Source organism: Phaethon aethereus, assembly GCF_964289735.1.
Source record: "Phaethon aethereus genome assembly, chromosome: 2".
Lineage (NCBI taxonomy): Eukaryota > Metazoa > Chordata > Aves > Phaethontiformes > Phaethontidae > Phaethon > Phaethon aethereus.
In genome coordinates, this window is record NC_138582.1 from 168,763,972 (window position 1) to 168,783,145 (window position 19,174).

The following is a 19,174-nucleotide window of genomic DNA, read 5'->3' on the forward strand; positions in this document are numbered from 1 at the left end:
CAGCATGACCCTTCTCTGAAACACACTGAGAATCAGCTGCATTGCAGAATTGTTTTGGTTGTACCAACATGTGGGGATGGAGAGGTACAATCAGTACTTTTCTTTTCATGGCCCTGTTCCTACACTGATAGGTAGCTCCAAGGATGGAGCTCCCTGTCTTAAGTTTTTTATAATTTAGACATAGAAGATAGAAAAAGAACTGTATTTGTAACTTTTTGTCCCATTTCTCAACTGGACACAGGTCATCTAATTTATGTTCTCCCAAAATTTGAAGCATAACAGGAAAAACTCTCATGAAATAATATTAATTTTTCTAAATACTCTAGAAATAGGAAAGATTGGAGAAAGAATGAGAAAGAATCTTCTCTCACCTGTGACATCAATCTTGAAGGTCAGCTTCTGGCCAGCAGCCTCGCAGGTGTACTCCCCAGCATCTTTCTTCTCCACCTGACCCACCACCAGACGACGTGATTTGCCCTCCGACTCCACCTTGAACTTCTTGCTCGAGGTGATCAGTTTCCCCTCCTTGTACCATTTCACGTCGGTCTTCTCCTGGGCCACCTCGCAGCTCAGGGTGGCATTTTCTGATAGTGCAGCTTTCACCTCCTTCTGCACCTTCTCCTTGTTTGTAAACACAACTTCTGGCTCTGAAAAGAGAGAGAAATTCGGAGTGTCTCCAAGATACGATGTTGCCCAATCCCCTTATCATGGCTTACAGGTGACACTGCAAACCAAGCCTCTGACTTGACAACACACATCTAAAACTATTGGTACAACATTCAAACTGCTTTGTGGTGAGTTTTGGTATTTTGTTTTGGGTTTTGAGTGCAGACATCGGGCAGACACCCCACCACTCTCCACCACGACATGGCTCTGAAATAGAATGAGAATCTGCTGCGTTGCACTGGTTGCACTAACATGTGGGGATAGAGGGCTACAAATCAGCACTTTCCTTTTCATAACCTTGTACCTACAGAGATGGGAAGCTCCCACAGTTTTTCAAGGATGGAACTCCCCGTCTTCAACGTTTTATCAGGTTTTCCAAACAAGATATATTTTTTCTAAATATTCTAGAAATAGGAAGAATTGGAGGAAGAATCTTCTCTCACCTGTGACATCAATCTTGAAGGTCAGCTTCTGGCCAGCAGCCTCGCAGGTGTACTCCCCAGCATCTTTCTTCTCCACCTGACCCACCACCAGACGACGCGATTTGCCCTCCGACTCCACCTTGAACTTCTTGCTCGAGGTGATCAGTTTCCCCTCCTTGTACCATTTCACGTCGGTCTTCTCCTGGGCCACCTCGCAGCTCAGGGTGGCGTTTTCTGATAGTGCAGCTTTCACCTCTTTCTTCACCTTCTCCTTGTTGATGAAAGCATCCTCTGCCTCTGGAGTTAAACGTACGAGGGCAGATTTAGAAAATTAATCTTTCACACACACCGCTTCCCAAATGCACGCATCAGTCGTGGGACTGTGGTGCTGAAATGGATCTCCCATTCACATTCCCTACCAACTTTGTCAACTGAATATTAACTTTTGAATTATATCAAGTGCTGGTGAAGGACTCCTTTACTTGCAGTCCAAGACAGGTTAGATGATGGCCCCAAAATTGCTTTCATTTCCACCACTATCATTCTCCAAAATCTGCAGAAAAGAAGTTCATGTATCCTGATGTCCGGCAGCTCACCAGTGGATGTAGTCAGCAACAAGTTTGTTTGGTCTAAGAGGACAAGCATTAAATTGTCCAAACAACCTGAGAGCTGCAATTTGCCTTGCCAGCAAAAGCAAAGCTAGGCTTGAGAAATTATTTATTATGCTTGTGAGCATGTTCTGTGTCTGTATCTTTATTTCCCAAATGTTCCAAGGACGCATCATCCCAGAACTATGTTTCTCTAATGAATGAATATTCACCAGCCTCCATGGTATTTGCTTAGCACTGCACCGTGACAGAATCAAAAAGCAATCTGATATATGAACTGCTGTATTTTCTTTCAATTCTTCAAGATCCATCTGAGGGATGTCAAGGTTAAATCCTGACCTTGCTAATGTCATGGTAAAGAGACCTCGTTTCTTCAGCTACTGCTTCTCATGAGACCATTTCTAATGTTTCCTTTTAGCTGACAGAAGCCATAATAAAAAGTTTACTCCATAATAAAGAGACACTTTATTTCAGGAAGGAGCACTTGCAAGAGAATGCATGTGCTCGGAAGATTTTCTGTGTCCTTTAAGTTGTCCTGCAATAATTGAATTCTTATTTTCTATCACTGCCTCTCCACCAGATTCCCAGGGGAATTCCCCAGTGACCTTCAGACTGCTCTGGGCTTGGGCTACTGAAATCCACTGCATTCTTAGTTTTCAAAGGGAGACAGATCTAATAGTGTGAACACAACTGCATGAGCAAACTAGGAAAATTTAAATGCTGGCTCAGTCACTGTCTGCTGAGATGGAATTCGTCAAGCTACATAACTTTCCTCGCCTTCAGTTTTTCAGGATGTAAAACAGGAATGCAGCAAATTCAATCACCTGTGACGTCAATCTTGAAGGTCAGCTTCTGGCCAGCAGCCTCGCAGGTGTACTCCCCAGCATCTTTCTTCTCCACCTGACCCACCACCAGACGACGCGATTTGCCCTCCGACTCCACCTTGAACTTCTTGCTCGAGGTGATCAGTTTCCCCTCCTTGTACCATTTCACGTCAGTCTTCTCCTGGGCCACCTCGCAGCTCAGGGTGGTGTTCTCCTTCAGCACTGCCTTCACCTCCTTTCGCACTTTGTCTTTGTGTTCAAACACATCATCTGCAAGATTGGAAAGAAGAAAAAATCTAGAAAAAAAGCCTAATGAAATTAAAGCTTTGTTTCCAAGATCATATGGTACCGTGTTTTCAATGGGAGACCACCTGGTAGACTACAGTTTAACTAAATCAGCTGTAAAATTAAACAGGTTAACAGAGTCACAGTTAAGAAATGCTTAAGGAAGTTCTGGCAGGAACAGCTTGCTGCCAGACAACATGGTTTCTGGTTGCTGCTCGTTTGGGCAGCAAGAAGAACAGGCATGCCTGAACTTCAGGCTTACACCAGCTTTCCTGCAGACACTCTGTAAGGTCATTCTCTGCAGGCCAAAGAGGATGGGCTCTTTTGGGCAAGAAGGGCATGTTCTGTTCACTTGCAGAAAAGACTGGGCTGCATATTCACAGTAAAAAGGAGATACTCCAGGTAGGATCTTTCATTTGCCAGCACTGTCCTCATATTTGGGTCCAAGTAATTTTCAGGAAAAGAAAATGATAAGGATTATGAAATAGTTGCATAACAATGGAGTACCTTCACAAAGATTTATATGGAGTTGTGTCCTTATGGAATAGCATCACTTCCCAGATATATTCTACAGAGCACATGCTACTAGTAGTACAAAATCACAGTCATAAAATAATTTACATTAGGAGTGATCTCTGGAGGTCATCCAGTCCCACTTCCCCACTCAGAGCAGATAAAATTACATTGAGTTACTCAGGGCCATGTCCCTGAGTTCTGAATATCTCCAGCAATGAAGATCCCACAGCCTCAAAGCTCCTGTTCCAGAGCTTGACCTCCTTCATAGTGCCAATTTTTCCTAATATCTTTTCAGAACCTCCCACGTTCCAACTTGTATACTTTTCCTCCTCCTATCACCATGCATCTTTGAGAAGAACACAGAGCTGTGGACTCTTTATCCTCCCATTAGATAGCTGGAGGCTACAATAGAAGCTCCCTTTTGCCTTCTCTTCGCTAGGCTGAACAAATCCAGTTCTCTCAGGCTCTCCTTGTATGATATGTGCTCCAGCCCCGTATGATCTCGATTGCGTCTGCTGGAGCTGTGCCAGTAGTACCTTGGATTTCCAGATGTAATACCTACCAGATTCTCCAATCGGGCAGACATTGAATTAAGAACAGTAATTTGATTTTAGGCTTGGTTTTGGTAAATTCCAAGGACATCATCTTAGAAGCTGTGTATGGGAAATAACCTTGGATATAAGGATCGTAAGATGCTCTAGTCTAACGTAAATAGAGGAATTAACAAACATATCTCTGTATGTTTGGAACACTTATTTGGAACTAGCAAACTTGTATGTATTATAAGAACTGATTAAGGAAGAAAAGATGAACAATTTGTTCAAGACTCACTGTGGTGCCTTGTATCTTCACACTAAAGTGTTCAGAATCTACATCTGACCCAGTGGAAAATCAGGAAGGAAAAGATCAGAAAGGCCAGATTAAAAAAAAAAAGTAACTGCCCTTTAAAATCCTTTAAGAGGCAAAGCACAAATAAGGAATGGAAAAAAGTACAACTCTGCTGGAAAGCTGTGTCTCTGGGCTCAGGAACCATAGTAATAAAGCAAGATTTGCCAAAAGTCAGTCTAGATCCAAGATCATGAAGGAGGTTAAGGCACCTAGCAAGGGATCCTCTAGCACCAGAAATATATGTAGACAAGGGAAGTGGAGCCATGATGCAAAGAATGTGTGTTTCATGTTTCAGAGCTCTTCGTATCACACTTTCTGAAGAAAACAAGCCAATGATCCTAGAAAGCGTTCTCCTACAAGCTAATTTGTTCATTTTGGCTCTCACCCTCACTCTAGGTAGATGTTTTGCCCTTCAATACAAAGCAATGGAGGTTACACAAGGAGGCTGAGGGAGTGGCTCCTAAGCTCACACATTATGTTCCACCCTAGGCAACACTTCAGTGAGAGCTTTCAGTTTCTTGTTTGAATTTCCCTGAGGGGAATGGTACTTCTTACACAAAGTCCAGTTGTTATTCCTGCTCAGTTGTATCTTTAATCAAAAGCAAGGTGAAAAGAAAGGTGATCTAGGGTCAAAGTGCAGAAGAGGGTCAGAAGATCCATTTTCCATTTGTGGTTCTAGAGTGTACTTCCTCAGCAGTCTTGAAGGAGAACCCAAATGGGTCCAACCATTTCTGCCCTTAAAGTGACCAGTAAATCTCTCAGTGGCAAGAGGAAGCCTTTGCTCTCCTTTCTTGCTTTTACCCATTTGCAAAGTCTAGGTAACGGCCTCTCTTTAGCAGCAGTGGGCTTGGGCAACACAGATATACCTTGCAGCCAAAATTCCTGTCCCCTTTTCCATGGTACCCGGGTACCTCACAGCCTGTGATATTGATATGAAGAACACTTCCATGAGGTAGAACACTCTTCTTATCCCTGTCTTGTTGCCCCTCACATCAACCTGCAGAGGATGGTGCCACTTCCAAAAAAAGTGAGTCCCCTGTGTCCAAGCCACGGGATTTCCTCCCATGAACATGACTGTTTCTCAGAAGCAGGCCAATCTTTGACTTTCCATCCAAAAGTCTCAGCAACACCCCCATCAATGCTGCCAACAGCTTTCCTCACTCAGAGACAGACCTTTGGGCTAAGTTGCAAGCACAAACAACTGCTGAAAGCACTTCAGTGGCTTGTTGCAGCCAGCAGAGGATAAACTTCTGGTCCCAGATGAGAAGATCTTTCCACAGGAAGATAAGAAGAGCTCTTCTTTCAAACAGTGTGATAAGATCCTTTGTTAATTTCTGCCTTTCACACTTTAATTTATTCTCTGCCACAATTTTTCCAACAGCTTCTGCTATTAAAGGCATTCGTTGTTTGAAATACAATAACGATCTCAGCCTTACCCTGTACTATTCCTACAACCTGCACAGAGCTATAGAAAAAAAAAATCACATAACTGTGCAATGGAATAAGTATTACCATAGATTTTCTGGCACAAAGGAGAGTTGCCCAACACAAAGTCGAATGAGGCAGGGTCACTGCCCAGCAATATATACCGCAGAACGCAGACATGGCAGAGCAAGCAGAATGAAACCAAATAAGCTTGTACCTCCGCAAGACCCACAACTGGCAGTCACATGAATCTCAATGCTGTAATGTCTTGCTTTTACTCTGGCCACGCTGGGAGCAGGCCAGCCACAAACCATCTCCAGTGGGGAAGATACATAACCACATTCATAGCTGGGTCAAAAATAAAATGCTCAGATGTGTGACCGGTGCACCAGGCTGCGTAGATGCACACACTTCTGAGCAGATGTGGTTAGATTCTAGCGTTGGGTGAATCTACTGAAAGAAAGAAAGGGCAAATCTTCGCTCCAAATCCAACTGTATTGTCCCACATCACTTCTTGAGATGTGCTTTTAATTGCATGCATCTTAAAGGTTTTCTTCTGGTCCACAATTAGAAAAGAAAGACCTACATCAAAGTTAGGTATTCTTTCCTCATAACCCTTTCAAGCAAGACATAAGCAAGGAAGATGAGAAACAAAATACTGGGCAATATTTACACAGAAATAATTATCAGCAAGGACAAAAAGGTATGCATTGATGATTCACCAGCACACACAAACAACTGGATACCAATCTGAACTCACACTTGAAATGGTATGTGTTGTGCAATTCCTCATGAAGTCATACTGTTAAATACTCTCAGCAAAGCCATGTCTTGTATAGATGTGGTTGAAAGAAACCCTACCCCAGAAGAGACAAAACCTACAGATTCTCAGAGTGGAACTACACACTCCTAAAGAGTGGAAGGATTGTTGTATGCTTGTTTTGTTCTTGCATCCTTTTTCTTAATAACCGTTCATGGTCAAAATCAGGGAAAGAATACTGGCCTAAGAGGACTTTTCTCTTTCCCAAACACGTGTCCTTAATACTGACCTTTATGAGTAACCACTTAAGTTCTGTTGCAAACCCATATAGACCAAGGCTGGAAGAAAATCTATGTCAGTAGGAAAGTTTCTTTGTAGCTATAGCAAAAAAAAATATAATCAAATAATCCCTTACCTGTGACGTCAATCTTGAAGGTCAGCTTCTGGCCAGCAGCCTCGCAGGTGTACTCCCCAGCATCTTTCTTCTCCACCTGACCCACCACCAGACGACGCGATTTGCCCTCCGACTCCACCTTGAACTTCTTGCTCGAGGTGATCAGTTTCCCCTCCTTGTACCATTTCACGTCGGTCTTCTCCTGGGCCACCTCGCAGCTCAGGGTGGCGTTTTCTGATAGTGCAGCTTTCACCTCTTTCTGCACCTTCTCTTTGTTGACAAATGCATCTTCTGCCTCTGAAACAGGGAAACATTTGGGAAAAGATATGTAAGATATAAATAGCTGGCAACTAGAAGATATTACACATATTTTGTGTAGGTGCTCTACAGGATCATTCCTCGTAAATAACATTAATTCGCAATTATTTTTATCACATAAAACAATGCACCCTCAAAACATAGCCCTTATAATTAACATACCTCTCTGACTAAGCTTCACAATCGGCTCGACCACCTCATTTTCAAATTTCTTATAACGAAAGCAAAGATAAATTTCCCCCTTTGCATCTTTATGATATTTTTACACACCACATTATGGAACTAGCCAAATGTATGTTATGGTTTAACCCCAGCCGGCAACCAAGCCCCACGCAGCCGCTCGCTCACTCCTCCACGGTGGGACGGCGGAGGGAATCGGAAGGGTAAAAGTGAGAAAACTCGTGGGTTGACATAAAGACGGTTTAACAGGGAAAGCAAAAGCCGCACACGCAAGCAAAGCAAAACAAGGAATCCATTCCCCTCTTCCCATGGGCAGGCAGGGGTTCAGCCATCTCCAGGAGAGCAGGGCTCCGTCACATGTAACGGTTACTTGAGAAGACAAACGCTATCACCCCAAATGTCCCCCCCTTCCTTCTTCTTACCCAGCTTTATCTGCTGAGCATGACGTCATATGGTATGGAACATCCCTTTGGTCAGTCAGGGTCAGCTGTCCCGGCTGTGTCCCCTCTCTGCTTCCCATGCACCCCCAGCCTCCTCGCTGGTGGGGTGGGGTGAGGAGCAGAAAAGGACTTGACTGTGTATCAGCACTGCTCAGCAATAACGAAAACATCCCTGTGTTATCAACACTGTTTTCTGCAAAAATCCGAAACACAGCCCCATACCAGCTGCTGTGCAGAAAATTAACTCTATCCCGGCCAAAACCAGCACAACATAGCACAATTATGAGTTGCCACCTTCCCTATCACATTGTTTACAGGAACTTACCAACATCTTGGTATTTTAGATTAAGATTGGGTGTTATTCAGAAAATACCTTGTAACTCAGTGCCAAAGAAATTACAAAGATACAGTTCTTAATATGGAAAAGTACTTGACCTACATTATACATAAAACTGGCCTATAAAATTTGAAGTATACTTTTCTTTCCTTGGAAATATCTAATTTTTCAGATTTTCCCAACTTGCGATAGAGAATCTTCTCATAATACTTAACATAAGCAACAAGAATGAACTGTTTAAAGTCATTTTCTTCCACAGTCCCACTTCGAACTTCCATCTCAACAAGTGGAGTTGGCATCAAAAGGATATCTTGTGTAATTAGCAGCTAGTTAGGTACATGCATTGAAAAGATTCACTTGTCACCTTGCTAAGTAGGACTGACTGATAAATTACATCTTTTACTGATTACTTTTACTTTTACAGTTATGATCGTTTTAGCTGGCTCTCCTTTTACCAACAACTGGTGTGGTCACTGTTAGCTTTTATATTCGCATACGTTTAAGATGTGGGAGGACAAATACACTGTAAATAAATGGGCTCCAAATTTTTGTCCACTGATTTACCTCAAGAAATTACTGCAGAAGAAGTGAAAATATTTCTGATATGCCTACATGACGGACATCACATGGCAACAACCGCCCCGCGTTTAGCATAGGCTGCCTTTGCCTATCTGGGTCCCGGGTATGTACTTGAGCGTTGAAGTCCATGATTTCACTGCTAGAAGCACAGGCTCCAAAGATAAATGCTGGACTAGCAATTGTGTAGGGTTGCCATTGCCCTTCAGTTGCAGTGCAAGCACAGAAGAGAATTCAGCCAGCCAGCTTTGGGCAACCAGGGTACCTGGCTAGGTCGACTTAGGAGGCTCTTGGCTCTACTTGGCAGTCTTGAACCCTTCCGTAACCTGTGATAGTGCTTGCTTCCCCCCAGTCACTCTCGGCAGCCTCCTACAGCCATCTTTTCTCCTCCTTGATGACGTTCTGCTCTGCGTACCGCCTCTGTCATGCCTGTACCCTGAGAGGCAGCTGCTGCCTCGGAAGGTAAGGAATAGGGGTGAGCTCGGGTCAAGTTCCTACGCTGCTGACTGTGGCACTACCTGCAGTCCTGGGATCCACACCATAGAGCTGCCACCAATATTGCACAGTCCATGGAAAGAGAGGGGTCCTGCAGGGAGCAAGCCAAAGCAGGAACTTGGCTTATATGCTTTAAATTTGAGCTCCTCTGCTTATGTTGGCTGTAGAAGTGGTGTAAGGAGACCACAAGGCTTGTTCATTAACAAGGCCAAGTACGCGGCCTGTGCTGGGTGATGCAAAGCTCCTGAAAGGCACATGTCAGCCCACTCGCAGATCAGGCAGCATTTTGACACCTAAAAGCGCTCGAGCACACACCATGGTTTGCATTCAAAACTGCTTGCAAAAATATAAACATTTCAGCTTCCATCTACAACTTGGACCGTGAACATGCGGGGTGCGCTAAGCAAATGCATTACCAACCAGTCTGTGTAAGTGGGTGCTGTGTTTTAAATGACAAGTTAGCAGGGCAGGAATATTCCAGATGGAATATTCACTTGCCCTCTGCATTTTTATAAGATATAAACCCTTTAATATAAGCCATTTTTATAGCGATGGGAAATGTGACTAAAGCTTTTTATCAGCTTATGAAGTGATTTACACTGACCAGCAATTTGCCTTAGAAACTTATTTTAAAGTTAAACAAGTGTTCAGTGCAGACGACACTTCCAACCTCAGCTGAAACTGGTTAGTGAAGTTTCACTGAAACTGAGGAAAACCATTTTCAGGACATGGAGCTTTCACCAACTTCAGTTAAGGATTTCACTGGATACCATGAATCTTGAAGTAATGAGATATCAGAATCAGCTTTTTTGGCTACACGTCTAGCCCAGTCCCGAGGTGTGCAGCACCTGCTTCTTTTTCTATTAAGCCAAAAAGCTGTAGCTACATCCCAATACTCAACACTGAGCATCTAACCTTCAAGCTGTCCTTAAACAAGGAAGGTTTTGTGCTACCACTGGAGCCCTGGAGTACAGGAACCCTGAAAAGCTTTCTGAGTGCAGTGGTAACAGGATAAATTAAGACCCAGAAAGCCACTGCACTTTGGGATAATCTCGTAAGATGAGGATTGCTGCAGCAAAAGAGCCAACCACTCAGAGTACTCATAATCCCTCCTGACTTTCACACTAGATCGTTTTGCAGCGAGTGCTGGACTTGCATGTCACGTTACAGCTGTACACATGAGAAATACAGCAACGGTATCTAGGCAAGCACTCTCCACTTACGACAGAGGGGGAAAGGTGTTACATGACCCTGTGCAGCCGTGAAGTCATCCAGTTTGAAAGAGAACCGAAAACCTTTGGTTTCTGAGGCAGACAGCTAAGAATAGCCCTTTCAGCCAGAGAAATTCAAGTGTAAAAGCACTGAATTTCTGTGTTGTCTGACTACACCCCTGCAGCAATGTACGAGCTGGTTTCAGCAGCTGAGCATGAACTTGGTTTATACCAATGGTCTTTCTACCAATATCCATGTTGCATTTTCCCTGAAAGATGCCTCTCAAGTCTAGCCTTACTGTAATCCATCCTCCACTGAAACTGGCCATTCCCTGGGCCAAAAGCAAGAGCTATGCAATCCAAAAAAGATCCAAAGTGCCCCAACTCACACCCTGCGTACCCCACGCAGCGTGCGGATGTGTAACAGCTGACGGCTTACAACGTACGCCACGGGGAGCAGCAAGGCTTCATGCTACAGCAGCAGTTGCACCTTGCACATAGAAGACGGAGGGAGCGGGATGCCCCAAGACAGTGGGGGAGCAGTAAAGACTGCAACCTTGACAGGGGAACAGCACGCAAGCTATGCCCTGCAAGGACTTCAGGTCTCCAGCAAGGCTGCGAGAAGGAAAGTCAATAGACTCCCGGCGCAGTTGCTCTTCTACATAGCTGATAAAATGCCAGACGTCTGCCAGCAGTATGGTCCCAGTGTGCTTAATGCCATAAGAAAGCAGAGTAAAAAATAGATTCCCTGTTCTGATCAGCTCAGAATATGAGACAAGAAGCGTAATGTTAACAGAGAGGCATTTGGCTACAAAGACAGCAGAGTGTTATGGATATGAACAAAACAAAGCCAAACCCCTTCTTATCATCCAATTCAGTAACGATCACTCAGAATGCAACCAACATGTTCATGGCTGCCTGAAACATTAGATAAAATTTACTGAACCTCTTGGAAAATATACTGAGACCAAAGAAATCACTAAAGTAGTCAGAGTGAAAGAACAGCCTCAGTATTAAATCCTTAGACTCCAAATCATGTTCTTAAGGAGAAAAATGTAAATACAAATAAATATTCCTGGACTCAGGACTGGTGATTACAGATGTAGAAATGGCAATGAACCGTCACCACCTTTGGATTCAGCAGATCGCAGATGTGTGCAGTGCAATTGATACAACATTTTTAGGACAATACGCTACCATCAACTCCCGAACATTCTCAATGCAGCCACAATATAGCAGGGATCTTGTAAATGCTACTGTCTAAATATCTCTTGGTAGACAAGTATTTGCACCACTTCTTAGAGCTTTACAAAGCACAATTGGGTATCCAATAACAGATGAAAGAAGTGGTGGAGGAAGAGCCAGATGAAAGGTTGTTAAATACAAACTGTAATTCGAGTTGCACATATCTGTATCCATTTCTGTTCATCATCCACAAAAGTTTCATGGTGCATGGAGTTACGAGGCTGTGCTCACATATGTCTTTGCACAGCCAGACTGAAATAATTGAAGCAATTCTCTGTTTTGGGAGGGAGGACATTGTGCAGAGAAAAGATGAAACAAAGAGGGAAGAAAAAAGTGACTTTCATGGAAGAACAGCAATAACAAGAGGAGGAGTACCAATACTGATCAAATTGGAGGAGGTCCTTTAGCACAGTGCCTGCTAACGAAAACTCTTCATTCACTACCTGAGCCTTCGGAGATGTACAGGGAGCTGAGGAGCTGCTGTTAGGATACCTACGCGTAACCAGTAGATGTTCCCAGTACCACACAACCGCACTGAAACAGTAGCTTACACCAATGTTGAAAGCATTTCTAGTGTTTTGACAGAGAAAAAAGGAGAAAACACCAAGACACAAAGAAAAGGCAATGAAATATAAAAAAAAAAGTCTCTCACCTGTGACGACAATCTTGAAGGTCAGCTTCTGGCCAGCAGCCTCGCAGGTGTACTCCCCAGCATCTTTCTTCTCCACCTGACCCACCACCAGACGACGCGATTTGCCCTCCGACTCCACCTTGAACTTCTTGCTCGAGGTGATCAGTTTCCCCTCCTTGTACCATTTCACGTCGGTCTTCTCCTGGGCCACCTCGCAGCTCAGGGTGGCATTTTCTGACAGTGCAGCTTTCACCTCTTTCTTCACCTTCTCTTTGTTGACAAATGCATCCTCTGCTTCTGTGGGGTGGGAGAAGCAATTTAAAAACCACAGATATGTTCATGCTGCCCAGAGTGTTCAAACCCAAATGAATAGTCCTCTTTATGACAACTTCCACAGCTCTGTCATTTTAGAATGGTCCCACCCACAGCTAAGATACACTCAGATGGCATATGGCCCTCTGTACAGCCTGAGGACAACACATCAGCCATTTTTGAGAAAAATGATCAGGAGTTAAGGTTCTTCCTTTCTGCACAAGAAATCTGACTCTTTATTTCTTAATGTAATGCACAAATAATCTCCCAGTCTCATCCACCACGGGGACTCCAGTGTAAACCTTGCCCACTTGAGGTACTTCTTGAGCAGACCTTTTTTCCTACGCATCTGGGTGATGACCCTACCCTTATACCTACCAATCACCACAGCATATGTAATCTCATTTGATTATTCTTTACTCTGAAATCAGAAAACAACAAGGACTGCTGAGAGGGGTTCCTCTCACAGATGATGACAACTAGCTGTAGACATCTGTGTGGCACTGGGTGCACGCAAGCCGGTTGTCTGATCTCCCTCCCTACTCAATGAAGACGTAGGCTACACAGATCCTGGAGCCTGCACAGTGATTCATTTTGCCCTGTAGTAGAGGGAACTCATGGACCACTCTGTGACGAGAACCAACATATCTCCCACCTGTGACGACAATCTTGAAGGCCAGCTTCTGGCCAGCAGCCTCGCAGGTGTACTCCCCAGCATCTTTCTTCTCCACCTGACCCACCACCAGACGACGCGATTTGCCCTCCGACTCCACCTTGAACTTCTTGCTCGAGGTGATCAGTTTCCCCTCCTTGTACCATTTCACGTCGGTCTTCTCCTGGGCCACCTCGCAGCTCAGGGTGGCGTTTTGTGTCAGTACAGCCTTCACCTCCTTTTGTACCTTGTCCTTGTTTGTAAACACGTCTTCTATCTCTGTAAGAAAGCCACAGTAGTCACACATAGCTTTTTGCAGTTGTTTTCTCCAGTGATTAATCAAGTTTCCCCTATTTCGCTATGCTTAATGCTGACAGGTAGTATCACGATGGCCCATTAGGACCAGAAAGCACCTTCATTTCTATTTTGCTGAGAGGAGGTGAATAGGTGTATGGGAGTTCTGGGATAAAGTTACAAACCTCTCAATCTGAGCACAAATTTGAACCTTGGACTTAGAACACCAACATGCACTGCCTGAACCCTCCTCCCTCTTCTCTCTTTTTCTGTTGCTATGCCTCTCCACACTTCCAGTGAATCAGAAGAGAACGGCCCTTGTATCCTCATACCCAGGAACCATTGCTCTTTTTCTGCCTATTTAGGTCACTCAAATTCAGTCATTCTCCATCTAATTAAATCCCTTCAAACACCTCACCCTTCCCTTTTATCTACCTCGTACCTCTGCTATGGTTTCACGCTATGATTCTGCAGGTGTTTTTCTGCAGACACACCAGCTAATTGTGCGAGGTGCAGAAGTTATCAACCTTGCCATCATTTTTTTGTGGTTACAACTAGTCATGGATGCAAAAGTGTGTGTAGTGTGTGTATAAAATGTTGATATGACAGTTGGCTGAAAATCAAGTCCTACGGTTGAAATATTTCACCCCAGAGAGGTAGTGAGATGATCCTCTGAATGGAATATTCCTTCATCGTTGCTATTTATAGCATTTTCTCACCTCTGACTTTGACTTGGAATGTTGTTCTGTCATCCTTTGTTTCACAGGTGTAGCTCCCTTGGTCTTGCTGTGTCACCTTCTTGATGATGAGCTTGCGGTGTGTCCCCTGGGAGATGACTGTCGTCCTCTGGTCCTGCTTCACCTCGGTTTGATCCTTCTTCCATATCACGGCTCCACTCGCAGCTGACACCTCACACACCAGCTCAAGGTTTTCAGAAGGACTAACTGATATTTCTGGAGTTGTTTTGGGCTTGTTGACAAAATTAACAGCTTCATCTGGAAAGCAAAAGAGAAAGCAGTTTACGCCTTGATTCAGGTTTGTCAGCACAAAGTTAAGATACGGTAATTACTGATCATTTTTTCCTTGCTAGTCACACTTGGGTGATCAAGTTTCACCTCTGGAGGTGTAAATGTACATATATGTGCATGGTTCCGTTGCAATGTAACTATGACAGAGCGTTCACAGTTATGGCAATAAACTGTGGTTATGAGTCAGAAAAGGCCCTCCTGGCATTATATCTACCAGGGAACACATTGTCCAAGTTTTAAAGCATCCAGAGAGTTGCTACATAACGGTCTCCAATTTGGGAGCTGGGTATTGATGAATCCTTTATACTGTATCAGCCTGTTAGGTCCACACTGTGGTATTAATACTAGACTTGTTAAGTTCTAGACAGACGTGGATCTATGCCTACCCAGATTCATAACCAAAATCCACCTGACTGATGTGCATCCATTCTCTGCCTCCCTTTCAGAAGTGAGGCATGCAAGCTGCTACAGAGCACAGATGCCGTGGTTTCGATTACCAGAGTTGTATGTGCACAAAGTCATGAGCGGAACCTGCGCCAACATCACGAGACCTTAAAGCCTGACGTGTGCTTTAATTCACAGCTCCTGTCTCATCACACACATGAACGTTGATGACCAACTTTCTGATAGATGGCACAAACTCCTTCTCTGAACTTCAGATAATTGCTCTCAGTTACAGTGCAATCACATTTACCTCTCCTACATCCTTCCGGATCTTTTAAATCAAGCTGAGATGCCATCAAGTTGCTGACACTTTAATCACCGCTCCTTGTTTCTGATTTCAAGCAAGCTCTAGGGAATATGTATTGATGCTTGAGTCTGCAAAGAGCTTTGAAAAGATCCAAGAAAGCTCATAAAATCTTGTTACAAGCGATGAGGAGCCTTCTTTTACATGTTTCTGAGCCCATTCCTGCAGCCCCATGTTCACATGATGATCAGTCCCAATTGACTAATTTTTCTTCAGACCAGATCAGGGGCTATATGGGATTTGATAAGATTGATTAGTCATCTCATTGGTTATCTCATTGATAAGATATTCTCCAACTTCAAGAGGACTACGTTAATATGAACCAATAATGTCACATCTTTCTGCTGAAACCGATCTTCACAGTAGAGAACTCACAATGGCTCAAAACTCATATAGCTCACGAGGTAGATTCCTACTTTGATACCTCAGCGCAGACTCTGCTGACTGCACAGACTGGTGGCCACACATATGAGCTGTGCATGCACACACTCCCCCCAACGTGTGTCATGTATGCAGCAACAATACAGCAGTTTTATCAAGTCGGGTTTTTTGCAAGTGTATTTGTGAAGGTGAAAGCGAAGGCAAAAAAGTAAGTGGAGACAGGCACCTTGTGTGTAAAATGTGAGCAAACCTATCCAACACACCCCGTCCCTAAGCTAACAAGCAATATTTGATGACCATGTCAGGTATTTCATACCCTTCATTCCATCAAGCCAGCCCTTGCCTGAAGAGCAAGCCGATGGCTGTCAGTTATAACCAACCTTAGCTTAGTATCGCATTTCTTCTAGCAGCAACTGTTGCTTTCAGTCACTGAGTTTCCCAAGGACAATTGCTATGCTACACCCGTGCTGGACACGTCTGTGGCATCAGAGAACAAATATTTAATTAAAAATTGTAATCATTAGGACTGATCTATTTTTTAAAAATTAGATGAGCAAGGAACTCCAGAGTCCTGAAGTTCAAGATTAATGGGGTAAAGCATTATCATGAAGACAGATTACTTCCCTGCCCTAAGACCATCCCCTGACGGTGCAGTGCTGCTTCTTAGCACTCTGGAAACTTTTTATGGTGACATGTGAAACAAGGTGGAAGTTGCCCTGGCTAAGGTTTTGTTAACAGGATGTAACTCAGTCCTTGTTCATCAGAAAGTTCATGGGGATACACAGTTACTTAGCAGAATCCAGCTTTCTCTGCCTGAGCCATGTGACATTTTGTCATAGGAGTTACAACACACCTACACAATGGTCATCAAAAGGTTAGGTATCCGGTCTCAGGTAATCGTGCAGGCTTCCTCTATACTTGATGTTCAAAGGCAGCTCCAGAAAACTTTTTAAATCTGTCTTAGATAGCTCTCATCAGACAGTATAAATCATATGGTACAAATTGCTCTTTGTGAGTCAGTTCAGACAGAGCCCGGTTGACTCTTTTAGATCATTTTTTCAATGTGTAAAGTCAAGGACTATGAATTACGCTCAAAGTGAAATTGCTTAATGTTGGATTCTCAACCAAAGAGAAGAAGGACGCAGCATGCATATCTGAGCCAACACCAGTTGTAAACTGGAAGTAATCTCTCTAGCTCAGTAAACCCTGTAGCAATCCCTCAAGTCTGGTGCTGTGCTAGGTCAATCAGCTCTGCTGATTTTAGTTACCTGATGGGCAGCATCACAGTAACATGGATGTACTGTTACAGGTGGCAAGCTGCAGTTGCTACTTCTCTTAAGCTGCATTGTTCTGCAGCACATAGACACGCCATGAGAAGTTTTCAGTAGAGTTTCAATTTGTAATTTAGGACTGGATTAAAAAATAGGCTCAAGATATAAGCCAGAAAACCACTTTTAGAAGAAAGGTTCCCACCAGACTATGCAAATTGGATCAGTTGAATTTCACAGATACTGAATTTCACAGGTAAATTCTTGTGTCATTTTATACTCTGGCTCCATCCCAAACAGGAATGCATCAGTGACAAGCATTTCCCTTCTGGGCTTGACTTGAGAGCCACATGCTTTAGCACGTGCTTTAAGGTGATGGGCATGTGCCATGAACTAATGGCTTCACTTACAGAACTGCGGGGAGATGTCTTGGAGATCACAGTGTCCTTTGGGAACAGCAGGAGACGCTTAACTCTCAAAATCATGAGTTAAACTTGTCAAAGAAGGACACAGGGCTTTCACAGTAAGACTCTAGGACCACCTCAGCCAGGAGGTTCAAAAACGATGTACGTGCTGAGGCAATCCTTGAGCTAAAAGAACAAAGGCCAGATGTGGCTCTCAGCCAGTTCAACCAGTGTGGTGCTTGAGTCATGACTCCAACTCTAGTAAAGCTTGTGCTGGCTTGAATACATAACAGTAGCACCATATTATTTGCCCATTTTGTGGATTTGCGTAAGGACCGCAGTACAGGTCAGAGTCTCTGAAATAGTGCAGTGCAATCTTGGCCCAAAAACCTGGGCAATTTACAAGGTAAGACAAGTAAAATTAATAAAGTCCTGCGTGTCTAACACAAACCCTGATCCCATACTTGCATCACGAACTTACCTGAGACTTTTAAATCAAAAATAAGAGTGTCATCTCCAGTTTTGCATGTGTATGTTCCTTCATCTTCTTTTGTCACAGCTGAAATCACAAGCTTATGCAGTTTTCCTTTATCTTCCATTGTGAATTTCTTGCTGGCTGTGATTTCTTTGCCATCTTTGTACCATTTAACCATGATGTTGGCCTCAGAGGTCTCAGAAAAAAATTCAGCCTGTTTTCCAGCAATGGCCCTGATAACTCCTCCACTTTTCTCTTTGTTTATGAAGTTTGCAAGTGCTGCAACAAAAATATAGATACACAGCACTGGTAAAGAATTGTGTGGACATCAGTAAATATCTACACTTACATCTACATTTATCATAAGACCAAATATGTATGTTTAATTATGGATCTAATTACTAGATTCTAATGCAGAAGCAGCCAAATTTCCAGCCTTTATAAACCATATACCTTATCATCACATGTCCAAAAACCAGAGCACATATACAACACAGGAGGCTGAGTCAAGGGGAGAGGAAGCCCTAGGCAATATGGATTTAAGAAAATATCTGGGACACGTGAGGAAAGAAATGAAGTGAACAAACTGGAGGGAAAGCAATGAAGGTTATTTAATCATTGTATTGTAACCATGTGGCAAATAAATCGACTCTAAAAGAGGTTAAAATGTAATCTAGATAAATTAAATTGTATTAAATTAAAAATCTATACAGATATCACATAGAACTGAAATGAAAAGAAATTTCTTCCTGGAAACCATATTAACATGTAGTAGAATAATTGAGTCACCAATTGCCTCAAAGCGAAGATTCAAAAACCTACCAATATCCTAGCTAAAACGTGAGCCTAAAACCGCAGTCCCATCTTAATTTAGATAATGGAATTAATTTTCAAACATCCTCTTAACATATTATTTTAAAACAACACATGCAACAGGTCACTTTGTTGGTACTGTGCAGTCAAAGGTACTAAAATCAAAGCCTTGATTATGCATGCGTCTTTTCCTTAATTTCGAGAAAATGATTGCACAATACAAATTAACAACTCTCTGCAGAATGCCCGGCAAAAGCAGTTATTAGCTTTCACACCTGATACTGTAACAAGCAGTTATGGTCCATGGTCTGGACCAGCTAAGTGTGACTCTCTCAGGCTTTTGCTCCAAAGGTGTTACAATCAGTGCTACGTCCATGGGGATTCTCCTTTAGCCCAAAGACCCTACCCACGAGGATGGATTTTGCATTTAGTTTCCTTGCTTTTAACTACATCAGATTTCTCCAAGTCTGTAGTAGTGCTTTTAATTACAGAAAAACAGAGGTCCCTTCCAACCCAAGGGTTCTATGATTATGATTTGGTAGGGAACCAATTTTCACTGGCTTGTACAGAGGCAGAGT

The 19,174-nt window shown here is 43.3% G+C and overlaps 1 protein-coding gene across 1 annotated transcript in view; it reads right to left on the bottom strand.

Moving 5' to 3' along the window:
- The window catches only part of OBSCN (obscurin, cytoskeletal calmodulin and titin-interacting RhoGEF), a gene marked incomplete at its 3' end in the record, with an annotated part of 187,985 nt that overhangs the window by 146,566 nt on the left and 22,245 nt on the right, over positions 1-19,174 (bottom strand). The window contains exons 7-14 of the mRNA XM_081996868.1: positions 17,790-18,062; positions 14,199-14,474; positions 13,189-13,464; positions 12,243-12,518; positions 6,810-7,085; positions 2,521-2,790; positions 1,110-1,385; positions 372-647 (exon numbers count right to left, since the gene is read on the bottom strand). Coding sequence (XP_081852994.1) covers positions 372-647; positions 1,110-1,385; positions 2,521-2,790; positions 6,810-7,085; positions 12,243-12,518; positions 13,189-13,464; positions 14,199-14,474; positions 17,790-18,062 — 2,199 coding nt within the window. The remainder of the gene's footprint in view (positions 1-371; positions 648-1,109; positions 1,386-2,520; positions 2,791-6,809; positions 7,086-12,242; positions 12,519-13,188; positions 13,465-14,198; positions 14,475-17,789; positions 18,063-19,174) is intronic.